The 20,378-nt window shown below is 37.7% G+C and overlaps 1 protein-coding gene across 1 annotated transcript; it reads left to right on the top strand.

Annotated features, from left to right (window-relative positions):
• The first annotated feature begins 420 nt into the window (after window positions 1–420).
• LOC145780919 (histone-lysine N-methyltransferase PRDM7-like) lies at window positions 421–17,716 on the top strand. Its single transcript, XM_082592582.1, has 11 exons — window positions 421–718; window positions 1,924–2,070; window positions 3,676–3,716; window positions 3,973–4,054; window positions 4,749–4,822; window positions 5,043–5,133; window positions 6,387–6,472; window positions 6,682–6,882; window positions 7,023–7,108; window positions 15,561–15,745; window positions 16,941–17,716. Exons 1-11 carry the CDS (start codon window positions 484–486, stop codon window positions 17,627–17,629), a joined length of 1,917 nt encoding a protein of 638 aa, XP_082448708.1. The 5' UTR covers window positions 421–483; the 3' UTR covers window positions 17,630–17,716.
• Window positions 17,717–20,378: the final 2,662 nt, after the last annotated feature.

Genomic DNA, 20,378 nt, shown 5'->3' with positions numbered 1-20,378 from the left:
AAAAATAATTCCCTCTCCCACTCCAGGATAAGTTAAGTCCGCTGTGGGACTAATATCAGCTGTTTAGAAGCATATCAAACCATTCAACAATTTCTCACAAAATTTCGGGGGGGGCCCGGGCCCCTTGGGCCCCCCCCATAAATCCGCGCCTGCTGTCTTTGTTAGTTATTTACCTACAATAAATCTATGTGAGACTGGGATCTTATACAAAATAAAAAGTTTGAAGGCCTGCAGCAGTATTAACACTGGTACTTCAAATGCTACTTTGCATGTGTGTGCTTAGTCCAGACTTCATTGCTTGAGGCTAAGTATCCAAGAAAAAGTTTTGAATAGCAGTGAACTTGATGGTGAGCTACATTTTGTTTTCAATTCTTTGTTGTTTTTATAATTCCTTTCATCGCCATTTGTAGGTCCAGGAATTGCTTTAATTTCACAAATTGTTGATAAAAGCACCTTGGAAGTTTGCATTAGCTTAGTTTCAAAATGCCTCCTAAACGACTGACCCCTGCTGAAATTGAGGTAGAAAAGGAATTTGAAAGAAGAATAAATGAGTGGGAAGGATTTGTACGAATGCCAACAGAACAAATATTAAAGAAAGTCAAGTATCGGGTTTGTGTTGAAAAATTATTTAAGCCTGAAGAGTATGCAAAGCTGTGCAAATTGGAAAAGAAAAGAATCAAGAACATCGGAAACAACTTGACTGTTATGTTTTTTATTGGTATGCAGTGCTGTATTTCTAATATTATTATGTTTAGGTTTAGTGAAAACTTTAGGTTTAGGTTATGTGAATGAGAAGCAAGGAAGCCTACCTCGTCAACCGTCGAATATGTTAAGTATAAAGCCTAGCAGCATGCTTTCTATGAGCATCAAATTGATGTTCTTCGGAACATTGAGCAAATATGTCACCACTTTTTCATTTAGCTAGAATGTATTAAAAATTACTCAAATGGAAAGACCTTCATGATAAAATGTTGGTATGAAGATTCACATCAGAAAAAACTCTTTAAAAACATACGCTAGTAAAATTTGCCATAGATTGAGTTTTACTTTTAGCAGCATGTTGTATAGCAAAATTTGTTTGCAGTTTTTGCAGTACCGATTGCTGCTTCATGTCATAATTAAACAATATTGAGGTGTGTTAATGAAAGTTGTGATGCAACCATGGCGATATTTTGAATGGAGGCAGGTTGTTCCGACCAGAGCTTCAGGTCTTTCTATTATCTACTTCATATAATCAATGCTCCATTTTCAGCTCCGGCTTCGGGCTGGAGCTGAAAAAATGAGCAGAATTTGGGCGGAACCAGACATTGTTCCATCACTTGAAAAATAAATTGAAGGTCAGGTTAGAATTAAGTTTCGGAGCAACTAAAGTATGAAGTGATACTTTCTGACCATTTACAAGTTTTATTGACAAACTGTTTCGAATTTATAACAAAACACATTTATTTTGTCAAGGTCGGATTAGTGAATTACAATAGATTATTGTGTTGTGTTGAAATCGCCTCCCTCCTATAGCTACTTGCTGGATCTGCCCTTGACAATATCCATAATCCATTAATTAGCTGATTCGACAATTTTTTTAGTAATCATGCCTAACAACACACAAACTCAACACACGGCAATCATGACAGCAACCTCAAGCTGAAGAAAAACCTTATAAAACGACAACACTCTAACTCCAACACCACTCATCACATGACTAAGGAACTGTATTCCGAAAGCTCGTGACAAACTGCTTCTATCACAGCGAACCCGCAGCATGTGGTTAAAACAGATTGTTATTTTCAATTGTGTAACAAGAAAAAGATTTTAACATCAACATAACATCGATGAATGTCTTCATTTTCTACTTCACGCATAACTAATTAAAAACAAGTCAAGCGTATTCTTTTTTATCATTATCAATATTGTATCATCTTACAGGAATGCCACTTCCATCTGAAAATGCACTTCGAGCAAAAATCGGTCTTCTTCCCAAAGGAGGTTTCAAGGACAAACAGGAAGCAGTGAAGGAAGATGATGAAGAATGGAAACCAAGTAAAGCAAAGCCCAAACAACCGGGAATGATAAGTAAGCAGTTGTGATATCATTTTGTTCACTTTTATGATATTTTACTTTTCACTTCTAAAGTCCTCACATTTTGTTTTCACAAGTCCAAGTGAAGATTAAGTCATTGCATAACTCGATATGCGACAATACTGTATACAGTATCAGTGAATATATCATTGGTCTTGCCAGTTTAATCCTTTACTGACGGCGACGACTTCTTGTAGTCATTTCAATACAATTTTTTTAAATGTTGTGTCTTTCAATCAAACTAAGAATACTGTAATACCATCTTGGATTTTGAAATTATCATCAGTTTCTTTGTTTTTTATTATGTTCCCAAAATGGGAACGTTGGCATCTAAAGGTGCCGTAGGTCAAAAACAGAGTATTTTTTTGCAAAGCATACGTTATCAAATAAAGTGTAATAAGAAAGTTGTTTACTGGCCGGATGGTGTCAGGAAGCAAAATTTCAACAACAAAACAGTCAAAACACACGTTGAGTAAATCTAGAATGACTGTTTACAATGCTAAGCGTAATTTGCTTTATTTTTTATGGTTTTTATTCATCACTGCATATCTTATGCATACGCTTTTCACATTTTGGGCATCGCAATCTTGTGTTTTTCATGTATAGCCTACTACATATCATCTTTGTGAGTATGATACAAGTATATGATTTACAGCGTCAAATCTCACGGTTGCGCTCGGAAACGCAGTTGGTCCTCCTAAGCGAAGCCTTGGCACTTCCATCTTTGCCAATGATTGTGCGATCTCCCTCCTAAATTGGAGATGGTTTTCAAAGGACTTATTCACATGGTTGTAAAAGCGGAAGGCAGCCACTACTGATAAATTGACAATATGGGCAGAAAGGTTCACCATTTCTTGAATCGAAGTCGTAGTGTGTAGGAGGAGAGTAGCCTCTAGCCTGTCGCATACATCTACGCCACCCATTACGCGATTATACATCGTAATAAGAAATGGCTAATAATGATAGTCCTTGATCTCCGGCAAACCTTTAAAAATAGAGGTCATATCACTGTTAGATATAGATTAGAGGACGATTACAGGAATAGTGGAATACCATGCTAGAAGTATCGCTGATGCGCTCTTCAAAACGCAGCTGCATAGCAAACATCTTGCTATAATCCCTATGTCAGAAAGCCGTAGATTTTGTATACCGGATGTTGCCAACGTTCCCATTTTGGGAACATACAGTAAATGCAACCGTGAGAGGCCTCTAAAAATTTGCAAACAAATGGTATGGGAAACGATTTACTAGTTATAATGCTACAAAATTAAAAAGAAAGTTTCGAAAAAAGTTTGCAGATGAAAAGTTGGAAAAAGCCTATTCTCGACAAATAGAAAGTCGATTTTTTGATAAAATTAGTGCTCCTAAAATGTACGATGTTTACAAAAATTATAACCTTTTACACATACGGTACATTAGAAACATCATTCTGTTGAATGGAGAGCAATCCTGAAATGCATTGCTCAAGCTCACCTCGAGAGCGTACTGTATTAGTTCAGAAAAACGTCAATGTTTTTCATTTGCTTTGAGGTATGTTTGACTTTATTGAGAGTATTCAGTTTTACTTTGGTATTAAATTTTTTTTTAAAAACTTTTCAGATGTCACAGACTACCACAAGAGAAAAAAGTTCATCACCACAGTAAGTCGAAGTTTAAAACAACATGGTACAGTGGTAGCCTATTAGATCGATTCAGTTGCTCTGGTTTTTAATTATTAAATTTACATCGAAATTCGACGATTTGTGCATATTGAGTGGGTGAATTTTTTAACTTGGAAACATATTTGTGCCTTCACTGCGCAGAAGTCTGTGGTCGATTGTAGGCCTACCATGCTTAAAAACGCAGTTACCGCATGTGTTAAAGTTGATTAGCTTGCAAAACAACATTTCATCACAGAAATGCCTGGTTGATAATGAGAAGCACGATCCAGAGGCTCTGAAAGATGAAGATGTTGCTAAGTTTCTGGAAGTATGGCCAGGTAATGTTTCTTGAAAAAATACAGTTATTGCACATTGGTATATGAAAAGTTTTTTGTGCCAAGTTGGACTGGACCGGTGTGGTGGTAAACTGCGCAGATATTGCTGCAGCAGCAGCTGTAAGAAATTTCATAAATCTTCTCTGATACAATATGGAAATCTAGATAAACTGTAGTTGAAATGGCTGACTGATTCATGGCTCTCACAGTCATAGTAGGTGGTTACATTACACGTGCTCGTGTCGTCATCATCAGAGCACCGACTTCAATTCAAATAGTTAAAGATTCTTTTGCTCTTTGGATCTTTTTCACTGACTTGGCACTTAACCAATAACCATGTATATAAATTTTGTTGTCGGAGCTTTGTTTTAATTTATATTGCAAATTAATTCTCTGATGGTTCTTCGATGGTTTCACGCAAGCTGTAGCAGGACTATCCGTCTGCTTTGTCATTGTAATGTTAGGTCATGTACATGATAGTAACCATGTGGGTGTAAATTCTACTGTAGCCGTGAGACTTTCAATCATCAATATGTTCGGTAATCAAACGAAGTAAGAATTGACAACTTATGTTTGTGGTTCTCAATTCTATGTACACTCAGCTGCTAACGTGCCCAATGCATGTATTTATACACTTATTTTTTATGACTAGCTCATTTAGTGTATCGGTAGCATAAGCATACCGTGTTAATTCTAGACACCAAATCTTCAAGCAATACTCAGGTCAAAAACCCTGTTTCAAAAGAAAAGTTAGAAAAGACTGTGGAAAAGGTAGGGCATCTAAAATTTTACACGCTGCAAGTTTTAATAAAATATTTTCTTATTAACTTTTATTGTATTTGGATAATTTAGTAACGTTGTTATTGTTTTTTTGTTTTTTTTCATTTATGCAACTTCATATGGATGTCAAGATGTGCACAAGCACATACATGGTGCAAATAAAAGATAAAAATGAATTTGACTTTATTTGACAAAGATTGTGTTGATTTAGAAAAGCACCGAACCATCAAGATTCCCAAAGCGAGATATTGCTCATAAAGTTTACACTGAGCCAGAAGTTCCTGAAGATGATGATTATTTATGTAAGTGAATTATTATGGAAGAAAGAGGTGCAGGGGGAGTAAGAGACAAACTTTGGGAGATGATGTAAAACAGTAGGTTGACTTGTCAAACATCGGAAAAGCAAAAGGAGTAGCGGAAGAACATGACGTGTGGAAGCAAATGACACCCAACCACTGCAACCATCGGCTCGGATACGGCACATGCTATTATACTATAGTTATCTTAATTTCTTTTACTAAAACTTAAAGTTTTATTAATTCGTATTTTATAATACTATCTGATAGAAAAGATAATAATCCTGATGAACTGCCAAACTTTTCAGAATTGTTGGAAATTGTCGGTCGTACTTCTTCGTATTTGAAGTACTTTCACTAATTGTGGGTCAGGGCTTTTGGTCTGTAGTGCGACGACCAACTGCGTGAAATCTACTAGCGCTACAAAAGATAATTGACGCGGTACCCATCAGCGTAATTTTAGTGTGTTTAAAGCTATGATTTTTCATCTTTTTGGTTTAATGTATTTCATAGTCTATCATGAGCTCAGCTGGGAATCACTCTGTAAAAGGACCAGCAATTGCGCTCGCTGCGAAATTACATCATACCTTTTTTAACCATTTTTTTTTGAAATTACGATTACACAACAACAAAAAGTCTTAATTACAGTTACATGAAACTTTTTAATCAATTACATTCAGTTATAATTGGTCCAAATCTGATCAGAACCATCACTCTTTTATACAGTATCTATACCTCTTTCTGTGCGATTTAACGTCTCTTGTCCCACGTATTGCGGGGGTTGGACGCCAACGAATGTCTACATTCACTATTTGTCTGATGACATTTCTCCATGCCACTCGATCCCTGAGGGCGACCGAAACAAAATCTTCCAGTCGCAGATCTTCACGAATGTTGTCGAGCCAACGCTTCTTGGACGTCCTCGAGGGTTAATTCCATGGACGTCTAAGGACTAGATTTTCTTCGGCCGAGCGACTTGTATTGCATGTGGCGTACCAACGCAGCCTTCTCCATCTCATGACATCTTGAAGCTGATAGATGATCCTTAGAATAAAATCTTTAGAGTGGATATCGCGCTGATTGGTGTCACGTGAACGGATCTAGTGTATGTTTTTTTTCGTAGTTTTGAATGAGCAATCTTGTTTACAAGTACTCTAATCTATTTCTGAAATATAATGACAGTAACAATTGTATCATCTGCGTTCCACGTCAAAAGCGCGCACGTAGCAATTACGAAACTACAACGCTATTCATTTCAGATTGTGAGTCTTGTGACAAGCTTTACTTCGGAGATTGTCCAGTTCATGGGACATATACGAAGATTCCAGATACCATCGTGAAATGGGTTTGTGATGTAGTTGAGTTGTTAAATCTAACATACATGTTGCAGATATTCAAGAGGAATCACAAAACTAAAATAATTACAGTGTTTGAAAAATTACATTACCGGAAGAATCAGATGTGTCGAAATCATCTTGGAGTTTTTGAAATTCTTTAGTTTTCGTCATACTAATCTCTTTCTGTATGCATGGTAGATAACTAGTTTACTTCCAGGGTTTGGTGGACCGTGCACGGCGGACATGTCCCGATGGGATCAGCATTAGCCAATCAAAGATAAGACGAAGTGGGCTGGGCGCTTGGGCTGACAAGGACTTCTTGAAAGATTCCGTGTTTGGTCCTTACGAAGGAGAAAACGTTCACAAAGATGATTTGAAGAAGTTGTGGATGTTATTTGAAGGAGGATATTCATGGGAGGTATTGTTCATCGTGTACAATGTTGTTTAATTTGCAAAGGATGAATAGAATTTATCATCTCTTACCACTTTCAAAAACTGTAGCCTAATGTTTAAGTAAGTGTTAGAAACGTTATTATTAGAAGCAGCATTTCGTTGTAGATTTACAAGAAGGGAAAGTTATCTCATTACATCGACGGTGGTGATAAAAAGAAAAGCAATTGGCTACGATTCATCAATTGTGCAAGGTTGGTGATGAAGATATGATTTCTACTTTGTGCATTGAGCAGCACATGTAATTGTACCTGCAGCAGATCTTAAATTTGCAGATTGGTCTGATGTTATCTAACGGTAGATATCTCTCTAAATAGAAAATGAATTTTTCTTTTGTTTGACTGTTCTTCAGATATAATACGCTTAAACGTCCCTGTAAAACAGGCAAGCTTCCTTGCCAGTAAGTTCCAGTTGAGTTGTGATTTCTGTACTGAATTACAAATGCTGGGGTTTAAACAATAAATGCTATTAATTTCACAAAAAGTGTTCTCTGCCAAGCAGATCAAATTACATCAATTCAGTTGCGATTTTCCAAAAACATTTACATTACAGTCTACAGCCTGTTTCACCCTTAGTGGGGATCATCAGAAGGTCCTTGTTCAAATAGATTGATTCTATTTGAATAAGGACCTTCTGATAATCCCCAGTAATGGTGAAACAGGTTGTAGAGCAAGGATCTCAAACTCAAATTGCTCTGAAGGTCAAATGAATACTTATAAATAAACCTGAGAGAGGAATATCGTTTTGCATTTGTGAAAGTTAAGCCAGTCTTCCTTGCCCGTTTCGATTTTTCAATTTTACCGATGGGCAGTGGCGCCGGCAGGGGGGGGGCAGGCGGGGCAGCTGCCCCCCCAATGTTTTGGGCATCATCTTTTTTTATTTTTTATTAATACATATTGATATATTTATTTTAATATTTGGATCCCAACCTCAAGTAAGTCAACTCAAGTTGCAAGGGGGGGGGGGGGGAGGTAAAAGCTCTCTCTTTAAAAAAGTATGGAAAACCTTGATGACTAAATTGTACAGTAGATAAAAATATTTTCTACAGAAGCAAAGATATAGACTTTTTAAAGTTTTGACTAACATCACATTGATGTAGAAAAATAACAACCTGTTAAATTTTTGATACCTCACACTCCCATGACTTCTTTCGCGCGCATTTTGGCATTGGTTGCTTGCAGTGATCCTTTCACTTAAACAAAACGTTTTGTTTCAGCAGTTTTGAGTTGTTCGATTCTTTAGTTGTAAAGGAGACTCAATTTCTCCAATATTTATCATTTATGTTTCTTCTTTAATCTCAGCAGAGTGTAAAACTTGTAAAAGTTTTTCATCCATACGACGTCATGAATGAAATTATATCTCAAATCGGCGTAATGACGTGACATCATCTAAACATTTTACCGAATAATAAATTAACAAATTCGATCGTCAAAAGTGGTTTGGTGGTGGTAAATATTACGTAATAAAAAAAATGTGATAAAGTTGGAAGACATTACGTCATGTATTTTCAATACAAATTGAAGTTTAAAATTTATTCTTTTGTTCATAGTCGTAATCCACCTTCAAAGCGGTACTACAAAGAACAATTTTCGATAAGGGGGGCATCAAGAATAAGTCGACATGACTTTTATGCCTTAGAAGGTTGGGCTCCTGGAGTCTTGCTCAGTTTGGGGGGGGGGGGGGCTGTCAATTCTTCTTATACTTTAGGAGTGATATCTCTGTTATTTTGGCACGGTTTCAAAATTTGGGATTCACTTTGTAAAATTATTCACGCTGAGCATATCCGAAAATTAAAACTATTATGTGAATTTTAGAACTGCTCATATACGTTGAAATGTTGAGGTCACTTATGAGTGTAATTTGTAGCGTGAGTTTACACATTATTTTTTGGTAGAGTAATGAAGAACGTGCATTGTAATGCTGTGATTAATTTTTTTTACATTATTTTACATACAGCCAATGCCCTTCACGCTGTGAAAGAGTTAGGATTAACGAGACATGGGCCAAATTAATTACTTTTATCCAGCTGATGGGAAAATGTTTTACAATAGAATATGAAATATTTCAGAGGATGTGCTGAGAAATGCCTTATATCTTTCAATTTATAACCTTTATTTGCTCAAAATTTCAGCTCAATAGAGGTGAATAAAAGTTAGGAAAAGTCAAGAAATCTCCTAGTCGCAGCCTCAGTGGTTTTAGAGATACAACTGTTGATACAAAAAAGTTGAATTGGCAGCCCCCCCCCCAACCTTCAAAGGATTTGCATTGAGTCAACAGATCTATACCTTAAGGTTTACGTCAGCTCCGGAGATCAGTAAAATATAAGGTTGTCATCTTCAGTGCAACAAGACCATTGATTGATTGGTTTAGTGAGGATTCGTACTCCCATTGCTTTCAATTTGAGTGATCATACTGATTTTCAATTTATTCCTACAAGACGTTACGTAATGAAAAAATATATAACTAAGGTTGGAAGACATTACGTCATGTCTTTTCAATTCAAAATGAAGTTTAAAATTTATTCTTTTGTTCATAGTCGTAATCCTCCTTCAAAGCGGTAATACAAAGCACAATTTTCGATAAGGGGGCATCAAGAATATGTCGACATGACTTTTAAGGTTTACGTCAGCTCAGGAGATCAGTAAAATATAAGGTTCTCATTGTCGTGATTGTAAGCCGCGGGAACTTTTTTCTCTAAAAAACAGATTCCCGGGAAGCTAAACATTTTTTCCAGCCCTGGTAGAAAACAAGAAAAATTAAATAATATACCCTGTCTTGCATGTCTTGCACCAGTGGCGTAGCCAAGGGAGGAGGGTTCGGGGGTTTCAAATTGAATTTACGGATGTTAATACATTGTTTACAAGAAAAGTTTTAGCCTATGATGTAATTTCTCGTCAAACTGTGCAAGGATGCAAGCCATCTGCAACTGCTGAGATCGCTTGTTCGATCTAGATTAACATCTAAACAGCTATTCGTTATACAAAACTTGAATATATCAGAAATAGCCTAAAGTAACTTCATTGTCTCAAAGCTTTTTGTTTGACACTCATCAAGATGTATGACCTCTATGACGTTACATTTTCTAAACTTTGGGTTGACTTCAAAGCATAAAAGTTAGTGACTTACCTGAATAAGATCTTTTTTGAATCAACCAAGGAGAAAATTGATAAATAATAAAACTGTAATAATCTCGCAAAAAAAGCAATCAACCTATGTCTCTAAAACAAAGTTTGCCTAATTTTAAACGAAACTGCATTAAAAGAGCGAGTTTTGCCAATACCAAACATTCAAATATCTCAGTCTGAAATTAGCAACAAGAAATCATAGAGACTTAGCTTTCATTAGTTAAACTACCATTCAACGTTTTATAGGCAGAGAAAACTTTTTCTCGAACCGTAGAAAATTTCATTGTCAGATCACCGCTTCAATGCGTGATGGAAATCTACAGATAAATCTGCATCAGGCATTGCAGAGTGCAAAAAACAGTGTTGCAGAACGCGTTTTCGAATATTAAATTCTCATCAGTGCAACTACGTTTATGAACGCAATAACAACGGTTAAATTTAAACTCAATACAATACATTACAAACATTATAGGCTAAGGACATATTCTCAGTGTTCAATTGAATATTAATAAATCCAGAGACATCAGAAAATCACTTCCCGCATGCAATTCCAGACCGACATTACTCGCTTAAGGTTTTTTTTTGTTAAAACAAACTTAATGTTCAAAGCAAAAAAGCCATCACAATGAACATCTACCGAAGTATACTAATTTACAGTACTTAAATAAGCACTGAAAATTAATAGACGGTATTGTTATTAATATCAATTCAATATGATTTCAGTGATTATAATACAATGTAATACAGTAGCGTATCCAATTAATTAGCGACGACCTTCTAAAGTACACGTTAATTCGAACAGAAATAAGAATTTGTCAAAAGTCTCAGTCATTTTAGAAAGATTTTACCACCGGTTACACTCTGCCTACACTCTACACTCTACCACCGGTTACTTTCTGCCTGATGCAGATTTATCTGTAGATTTCCATCACGCATTGAAGCGGTGATCTGACAATGAAATTTTCTACGGTTCGAGAAAAAGTTTTCTCTGCCTATAAAACGTTGAATGGTAGTTTAACTAATGATTTCTGAAAGTTCCTTGGTTTCATGTTATCTGAGACTTAGCTTTATTTCCGAAAAATGCCAAAGAAAACATGATCTTATCCTTTTGCTATGCCACCGGACAGCACTATTTTACAGAAATATTTATACCCACAATTTTGTTGAAAATGCTCTCAGAATGCACCAAACTGAAAGTAATTTTTCAAAATTTTCTGGGGGAGGCCCCCCAGACCCCCCGCCACTAAGTGTCGTCTTCGGCGGACACCCCATCGGGCTTCGCCCGCCGGCTGTCAACACCCCCCTTTCAAAAATTTTGACTATGCTACTGTCTTGCGCTGTCCATATTTTGCCCCTCCAATGTTGAAGGTCTGGCGGCGCCACTGCCGATGGGTCCTACAGAGCTTTCGATCCACATTCTCCTTAGATAGGTACCTCGACTCCCCAACCTGGCCCCCGTAACCTAAGCTGGTGGACCTCCTCCCCGGGTGCAACGCCACTCCAAAAGCATGCCGCTCCCCGCCACCGCGAGTGTACCAGGCAGGTTCTTTGAAGCCGCTAATCTGCCTGTGTTTATTGTGCTTGTCTCGCCGTGTCAATTATTTGCACCTTTACGTTGTCAATGCTGATAAAATCGTTCATCACTGTCCAATAAACAAAATAATGTAGTAAGAACCAGTGCTGGATTAACGGTCTGCTGGCCTGTAGGCACATTTTATAAGTGGCCCGAAAATCAGGGTTGCTAACTAAAAAAATGGAATTATCAGTGTTGCCAAATCATTGTCACAAAGATCGTTGTTGCAACTATAACACAGGGTACCGTGCAAAAACTTGGTCATATGCCTAACTAAATAACAGCTTTGCGCGTCTTCGCGATTGAAAATGCATTAACTAGTGTTTGGAGGTCAATCTTACGGAGTAGATCGCTTTCAATACACAAAAGTGCCAGTGTACCAAGACGTTGTTGACACATTGTTGATCGTTTAACGTCTTTAATTCGTTTCAGTTGTGAAAACGAGCGTTCCCCCGAGCAATTCGCAGCCATTAGAGACAAGTACGTTCTAAGTGCTACTTCAGTGTTCGGAAATGCATTGTAAACATCAGTAGTGTGCAGCATTTTAAACATCTTCTGGGCACTTCTTGTTGCTGTTGTTTTATCGCGTCTTTGCTCTTTAAGGTCTTTATACTGTACCAGCACATAAACCAGTTGACGAAATTCTGATGAGAAGTCGGAAGACAGATCCTTTTACAGACATGGAGTCGTACTCCGTCAAAACTCAAAACCTCTGCAGCACCATGGAATATGCATCGATACGTTTCTGTAGTGCACTCTTCAGTTGATCGATGATCACATAAAACGTGTTGATTTTAATTTTTTGCTGGCCCGACATTCCTTCCACTGTTCACATCATCTGTAGCAGCTCCATCACTGACATGCTTCTGCCGCTTTGGTGCTCGCCGACTTTCAGATTTATAAAGCATAGATTATTTGAAGCATAAAACGTCCGATAAGAAACGGTTCACAAGTCACACTCACAGCTTCAATTGCTCTATAAAATTAGTCTATGGAAAATTACAAATAGGATCTGCTATACAGTAAATACACACGAGACTCAATCTTGCACAAGCCTTAAAGCAGCCGGCGGCCATGGCCGTTAAGTAGTGCTTGAATGACCGCCGGTGCTACCTTCTCAGTCGGCCAAGTTTGGCCGCCGGTTTCTTCTAGCCAATTATTTAATTTTGCAATAGAATGAGCGTAGATTAACTGTCGAAAATATCTAGTATCAAAGAGTGACACAGAATTAGGTCAGCGCATTATAATCATCACTGTTGTATTGTGCGGGACATTTGCTATTGTATATATGGAATATATCCAGGTGCGATCACCAGCTGTACCCGCGCATTCGGCCAACGCGCGACGCGCATTCATCCATTCTGCGCTAGTAATAGCGTTAATTACCGTGACGCGAAGTTTTGCATGATTTTAGAGCAGTACAAGACGAACATAACTGAACAAAAACTAGACTCATTTTTCGCTTCTTAAATGATCTAGAATAAAGTCTTTAAAAAAAACCTTTGCGCATTTGCTTGTTTGACTAAGTCTTGTTTGTAATTCCCGACGTTTATTTTAACAAAGTGTTAATCCGAAGTGCTAATTTACATCGGCTGGCAATATTGTCGTTTTTATGTTGATGCAATGTTGTCAGACATTGAATCGTTGTTAAAAAGGAGAACTAGGATAGTTGACATCCGAGGGGAAACACGTGTCTTCATAGTTGAGAAATGTTCCCGCTATGGGTTAGTGACTTCACACCCTCAATAGTGACATCATAACGGTACAAATGGTTAGATTTTATGAAAGGCGGTATTCGGTAATGCAGTTGAAACAATTTACTGAGCAACCAGCGAGCAGTTGAAACAATTTAGTGTTGTTAGATGATCCCGCAATACCGTATTACAATCCCGATAAAGCAGTTATTGCCTGGAACAATGATTCTATTGCAGGACGTCGCCCAGACTTCAAAAACGCTAAGTGATCATTTTGGCATTGTTGCAAGTTTGATTCTATTTACTTGTGCTATCGTTATTAGTATTTTGACCTCCAAGCGCGCAGATTTGGCCGCCGAGAAGGAGCTCCCGGTAGGCCACGATGGCTGCCGGAAAAAAATACGAGTTTTAAGGCCTGCTGCACTACCTACGTCCAAATGCTCAATCTGATCTGATTATCATTCTGAATATGACTAAAAGTTATATTTCTAATTTCTTTTTTTTTTTAATCGTGTTTTTTGTTTTTATTTGCGCCCATTGCGATAACGTACAGTACTCTGCGATCACAGATGCGATACAACACACGACAGGAAGCAGCGAAGTGACATATAGTCTTCGAGTCAGCTGCTCCCCTTATTTTGGCTTGCCATTAAGTGTCCCGCCAAAGACACAGCCGCATGCTCTGGAGCGGTGTCGAACCCACGTCCTTTCGAACGTCGCGCAGACGTTCTCACCACTCGGCTACGCAGCCGACATTTCTAATTTCTGAAAACAACACAACGCCACGTTTATTTCGTTGCGTCACCCAACGGAAATGCGGATTTTTAAAAACATCAAAAAGGAAGTGGCAACATGTTTCAATTCGTTTTTTTTAAACTTTATCTGGAAAAACAGAGTTATTAAGATAAATACTTATTAGTTTAGAAAATAATTATTTTAAAAACATGACTGAATTTCTACTGATTTTAAATTGGCCTGGATTTTTGGCTGGCCTGTAGGCACGTGCCTACTTTGCCTAATGGTTAATCCGGCACTGGTAAGAACGCAAAAAAAAGAGGTAGTAAGAGCGCACCAAGAACGTAAGATCGCAAAAAAAAGTACTTAGAACAAAAAAATGCAAACGGAACGACTTGGACCTGGAGAGCAAAAAGCTTGCAACCGACTCTCAAACAGTGCGGAAAAAGAGATGCTTGAAGAACTGACTGCCGCAAATAGGCTATCAAGATTGTTATTGTGACAGTGGCACAAGAAGTAGTGATGTAACGCCCTTCGGCTCTGGATTGGAGATGATACCGGCTCCGGCCCTGAGCCGCAGGTGTATGTGCAAGCTGTGTGCTGTGGTCAAGTTCACGACTTTGAATAAATCTAATTGTTTGTATCATTGTGGGTACTGCGCAATACAAGAATAAGCTGCATAGTGCACATGTTGCCTATAACATTGGTCAACCCGTAGCGGCCAAGTAAAAAAATCGAATTTTCAGAATTCTTTTTTGAAAAGGTGTAACCTAGCATAACCAACACAAAATATTTAGCACTACAATGTGTTGCAAATTTGCAACATTAAGCTATAAAGGGTCACTTGAAAGTAATTTGCAACAAAGGTCACTTGAAAGAAATTTGCAACAAGGGTCACTTGAAAGTATTTTTTTGTTTCATTTTCTTCCCAAACATTTTCAAAGTCTTTCTCAAAGTCATGTCCTTTTGAAAAATCTTTGTGTGCATATGCAACATGCTACGGGGAAGATAAGATCGAAAACGGGATCAAGGAAGTCAGTCAAAAATCCTCAATATCTTAAAAACTATATTATATCAGGTGGATAGAAAACATGCCAAATTGGAAATTTAACCCAAAAGTTTACTCCTGTTTAGATCCTTTTAAAGGATTCTACAAAAATGTAGGCGTATACCAAATTACCAAAGGCTTGTAATGTACCAATATGGCTTTTTCGTCCGCAATACCATTACCCGACAGAAGGCTGGCATTTAAAAGTTGGGCGAAGTTTGATAAGACATTTTCAGATTTTTTTGAGCAATTTTAGAGTGAATTTCATCTTATCAAGTGAATTTTAATCATTAAATATTTGAAAGTTCAAAAATGCATCGTGAAGCGTGTGTTTGAGACCCTTGTACAATGTACACTGTACAGGTTATTAGAAGATAGTGACTGAATTAGATGTAATGCTGGGTTTTATATTTTTAAACTATACTCTTCTTTTTCTGGTGATTAACTCATAACTCCTTTTTGCAAATACAGAGTAGAAGAGGAACAGAACGTTGTCGCTTACCAATACAAAGGAAAAATATACTACCGAGCCTACAAGGATATCAAGAAAGGAACGGAGTTGTTAGTGTGGTATGGGGATCAATATGCGGAACAACTTGGAATTTCAACTAAAGCAGTGAAGTACATTGAAGTTCCTCGCATTAAAAAATATTCAGGTGATTACCGGTGTATTTCCACATTGCTTGGCCGTATTAAGTACAAAAGTGTTTGTTAGTTGGTTGAAAGGTTGTATACTCAAAACCCAACAGAAGCGTGCAACTGCGTGTTGGAAAACATTAATTGGCAAGCTTAAACAAGAATCTTAGCGCTCCATTTTCTATTCTTTACAACCTACAGTTTGCTGGTCATGATAAAACAAGTTTCATATTTGACGCGAACTTGGTAATTCATGAGGAATCTCGCCAAGACACTGCTTCGGGTGGGATTCGAACTGACAACCCGCAACATTGATTTAACCATATGCAAGTGATAATGAGAGTTTTTATCTTCTGACGAAGAATGCAAACATACGTTGCTGGAGCTTCCTACAACACTGCACGAATATGCTTAGCAATGCAATAATAAATGTTCTACAAATTACTAAATTTCTCATCTGACAACTGAAGATTTGGCAACTTAGTTTTACAGACGTTTTTGAATTTCGTCGACACATAAACAAGTTTGGCTTAAACAACTATGCTTTGTCCGGGTGTTGATTTTTTCATCGAGATTCAAGCATATAGGCTAGCCTAGCCTACTTATTGTTTCCACTTGTCAAGTCGCATTGTGTTTTTAGTAGGCTATTAATTCTGCAAAATCTAAATGTAAGGCTAGTTTGGAACAGATTAGCTTGGTTGACTTTTCTCTGAAATATTGTTTCTATTTTATAAAAACATCTGCACACTTTTTCTTAACACTTCTTTTGATCAGCAAATCGCGCCTAGTTGGAAATGCCGTTTTTTTTAATTTCTTTTATGTGATTGGGAAATTTCACTTAATGGCTATATGCAATTTAAACGGCAATATGTTGGCTTATGGTCGATTATAAAAATGGCCTTCCATTAAGTTTTTTTTTCTGGTTTTCCAAAAACATAAATCTTCTGGTCACAACTTTACGCGACCAAATTTACCAGCAGGATTACAATTCTAGAAAGTTGCCAAGAGATCAGGCTAATTTAGCTACAACTGATAGCCTATTGCGCAATAAAAAAAATACTCCCTTGAAGGTTTGTAACAGCAAAAGGCGAAAAGTAACAGGCAAAAATAAATTGTAAATTAGGCTATTAGAATAAAAACAAAATTTGACATTTAAAACAATTTGTCAAACTGTTTCTTTACTTCAATTTACAATTTTTATGTTTTTATTTTCAGAATCATTTCAAGAATGCCAAAAGTGTTTTAAAGTATTTTCCAGCGTCGAAACATTGGGAAAGCACACAAGGAACAAACACCCAGATCGAAGTGTTGTGAAACGTCATAAGTGCGACTTTTGTTCGTATTCGAGTGATAATAAAGGCAACGTTGATCAGCACATGCGAAGTCATTTGAAGGTGAAGCCGTTCAAATGCGACGTTTGTGGGAAACGATTTGTAACCAACAGCAATTTGAAAAATCACATTCGCATTCACACGAAGGAACGACCTTACAAATGTGACAGGTGTGGGAAGAGGTTTATTCAATCAAGTAACCTGACTAAGCACATCCGGACTGTTCATGACAAGATCAAATCTCACGTTTGCACAGTTTGTGGCGTCGCGTTTGGTTCTTCTCGTGAACTCACACTCCACATGTCGACTCACACTGGTGTGCGTGACTTCAAGTGCCAGGTTTGTGGCAAGAGGTTTACACAACACACCCACCTACGAACACACGAACGTATCCACACAGGGGAGAAACCGTTCAAGTGTGACGAGTGTTCGGCGGCTTTTAACAATTCAAGTAACTTGCGTAGTCACATCATCACACAGCACTCCAAGCGATATCCTCACAGATGTCCGGTTTGTGATAAAGGATTCCTTGCTCCTGGTCAACTTAAGAAGCATCAGGGTGCCAAGCACTGATCGATCCAAGTTGATGTTTAAATGTTTCCCAGTTTCTTGTTGGTTTATTTGTTGTAAATGTTTTGTCGAAATAAAATATTTCTGATGAAACAACAGAGCAGTTCACTGAAGTTCATCTGACGAGCAGAGTCTGAAACAGACAGAAATTTAAATCCAATAAACTATAATTGTCTCAGTCAGTGTAGGCTAGTTTAGTCACATTATAATTTTCAAATTATGAAACAGAGATTTTGAGAATAATTGAAATGAAGAAAACTCAGAACAGACGCTACAAATAGTTGTCATGGTAACAACTGCCGCTGGAGGTGCTAGAACTATTTTAGTGTCTAAGTTTTATTTTGGACCATCAAAGCAAAAAGAAACGTGCAACTTGCCATAAACTAGCAGGGGTGTAGCCAGAGTGGGGATTATGACCCCTCCCAAATTTATACTAATAATAATTAGATTTATGAGCTGACGGTTATTAGTTAGCCTAGGTCTGTTTTTATTACAACTGTTCGATACAATGTTAGTCTACAACGCAGACCATCTGGTTTTACTTAAATCACATAGGTAAAACCATGATTTTTTTTCATTGAAAAAGCATTGTGTTGAATTTTCAGTTAACTTTAGTATAATCGAGATTTGGATTCTCCAATTTCGAATTTCAAACGTTTCGCTATCTTGATATTTTAGTTTTGCATATGCTCAGCTACCACAGTTTATTCAAATAGCAATATAGCCTACCAGAGAGGCAATTCAGTTCAGTTGTTTTTCTGATCATCACAGCGAAAACCTAATCCCTATACAAGCCTACAACTGGATAGTTTTTTTTTTCTACAAAATCTCAAGATGTTTAGAAGTTAATGGAGAAGGCTGTTGACAACGGAGATGCTGGACACCACAAAAAAAGCAAAAACTTCCTCATAGGCAAACTGACTAAAATGTGTGTGCAAACTTGGAGGCAAAATGGCCTACGCTATGCAAACAAAAGGAAACAGAAACATAGCTAATGACATAACAGTGTAGGCTAGGCCTATTTGTAATTATGTTTTTTGTGAAATGCAAAAACTCACATGGTTTTGAAAGAACATAGGCCTACGATAAACTTAAAAAAAATTAGGGTGGCATTTTTTCTGAACATTTTTGGACTACGAAATCCAAGATGGCGTCCAAAATAGGGGCTAGGGTGTTGCAGACGCCCCATGATATTTAAATTATCATCTAAACCAGCTTTACTTTTTTCTGTGTTAATGAATAGCCTACTGATCATAAATTTCTACTGATCAAGTTGGAAAAATTCATCGACGTTTAGGCTATCCTACTCACAGGGGCAGCTTTTGGGACCTATTTTGTAAAATATTTTAATGTTTTTCCACTAGAGGACGCTGTCTTAAATTTACATTATTAAACGTATCTTCAACGCAATCCCATTATTTTTTGCTCAATTAAAAATAACATGTTTTTGGATTTGACCTTTGGTTGTAAAGATGTGGGCACATTAGTTCACACTTTCAGCTCTTCACTGCCAGTAGTGATGAAAATGCAATTTGTGTTTTCTTGGCATCCACTCAACCGATTGAAACAAAAGTTGGCATAGTCCCCTTTTAAGGTGAGATGTTTTTTCTGGCATTATTTATTTTATAATGCCACTAGAGGGCGGTAAAGCATGTTCTTCATCAAGTTTAAGTGATCTGATTCACCAGTTGTAGCCTACAAGATATTTGTACATTATACGTAGCCTACAATACTTTGCCGTCGGCTGCAGCGTGGGTCATGTGTACGTCGGAAGGGGGACACCGATGCATAGCGCTCAAGTCCGCTCTCCCGCAATGCAGGATAAAGATATGAAACAAACAAAAACAAACAAACAAACAAACAAACAATATCCTTGGACAACACAATGGTACAATACAGTATTCTTGTGCAATATACGTTGCAAGATATTTCACCATGGATCTAAAATTGATCATTGTTGTATGTCATAAGACATTTTAATTTTTTCAGAAGTCTTCTACCATTCCTGATAAAATGTTGGTTTTAAATCTTTATCCTCGGACTGACAGAGCCTAATTGATAGGTTATTCCTGGTAGTTTTGCATACTTGTAGAGGCACTTGACGCAGGGTCGTTTACCGAGATTGTCAGACTAAAGTTTAGGATTGTTGTTGAAGTGTTGCTGGGGAATTACTAAATCCTCTATGTGCCGCTAAATGGAGAGCAGCCTGATGCGTTGCTCAAGTGCACACCCCGAGAACCGAACCAGCGCCGCTTGATCTTGAGTTGGCCGCTTAATCACTGGGCTAACAAAGCTATTTTTGATGATGGAGTAATGTCTGGCTTCAGGCACGGATTTAGGGGGGGCAGAGGGGGCAGTTGCCCCGGGCCCCCCGACTTTTGAAGGGCCCCCCTATGTGGAAAAAAATGTGTTTTTGTGTTATTTTATTCCTTTTGACCTTTAAAGTTTCTGCAAAATGCTGTGCAGTACTGGACTGATGCTACTGTAGACGTAGAGATGGTTTTTACGCGCCGTAGGCGCAAAAAATTTTTTTGCACGGGGGCCCCCCGATCTAAAAGTGCCCCGGGCCCCCCATCAGCTAAATCCGCCCTGTCTGGCTTTGACTTTTTGCAATCGCTTTTGTAGCAATTCAGTATCATGCCAAACACGTTTTCCTTCCTAACAACTGGACGATTTTAACCCATAGGCTTACGTCATTTCCTAAAGATTTTTTATTTTTCCATCAAAGCTGCTTTAAATAGAAACAAAAGAG

The sequence above is a fragment of the Aplidium turbinatum genome, chromosome 12 (assembly GCF_918807975.1).
Source record: "Aplidium turbinatum chromosome 12, kaAplTurb1.1, whole genome shotgun sequence".
NCBI lineage: Eukaryota > Metazoa > Chordata > Ascidiacea > Aplousobranchia > Polyclinidae > Aplidium > Aplidium turbinatum.
This window is presented reverse-complemented; position numbering and strand designations above follow the sequence as displayed.

Coding starts and splice junctions, on each gene's coding strand:
- LOC145780919 (XM_082592582.1), top strand. CDS start 484: ATGCCTCCTAAACGACTGACCCCTGCTGAAATTGAGGTAGAAAAGGAA. Junction 6,883..7,022: donor AAGGAGGATATTCATGGGAG/GTATTGTTCATC, acceptor ATTTCGTTGTAG/ATTTACAAGAAGGGAAAGTT. Junction 15,746..16,940: donor TCGCATTAAAAAATATTCAG/GTGATTACCGGT, acceptor TTTTATTTTCAG/AATCATTTCAAGAATGCCAA.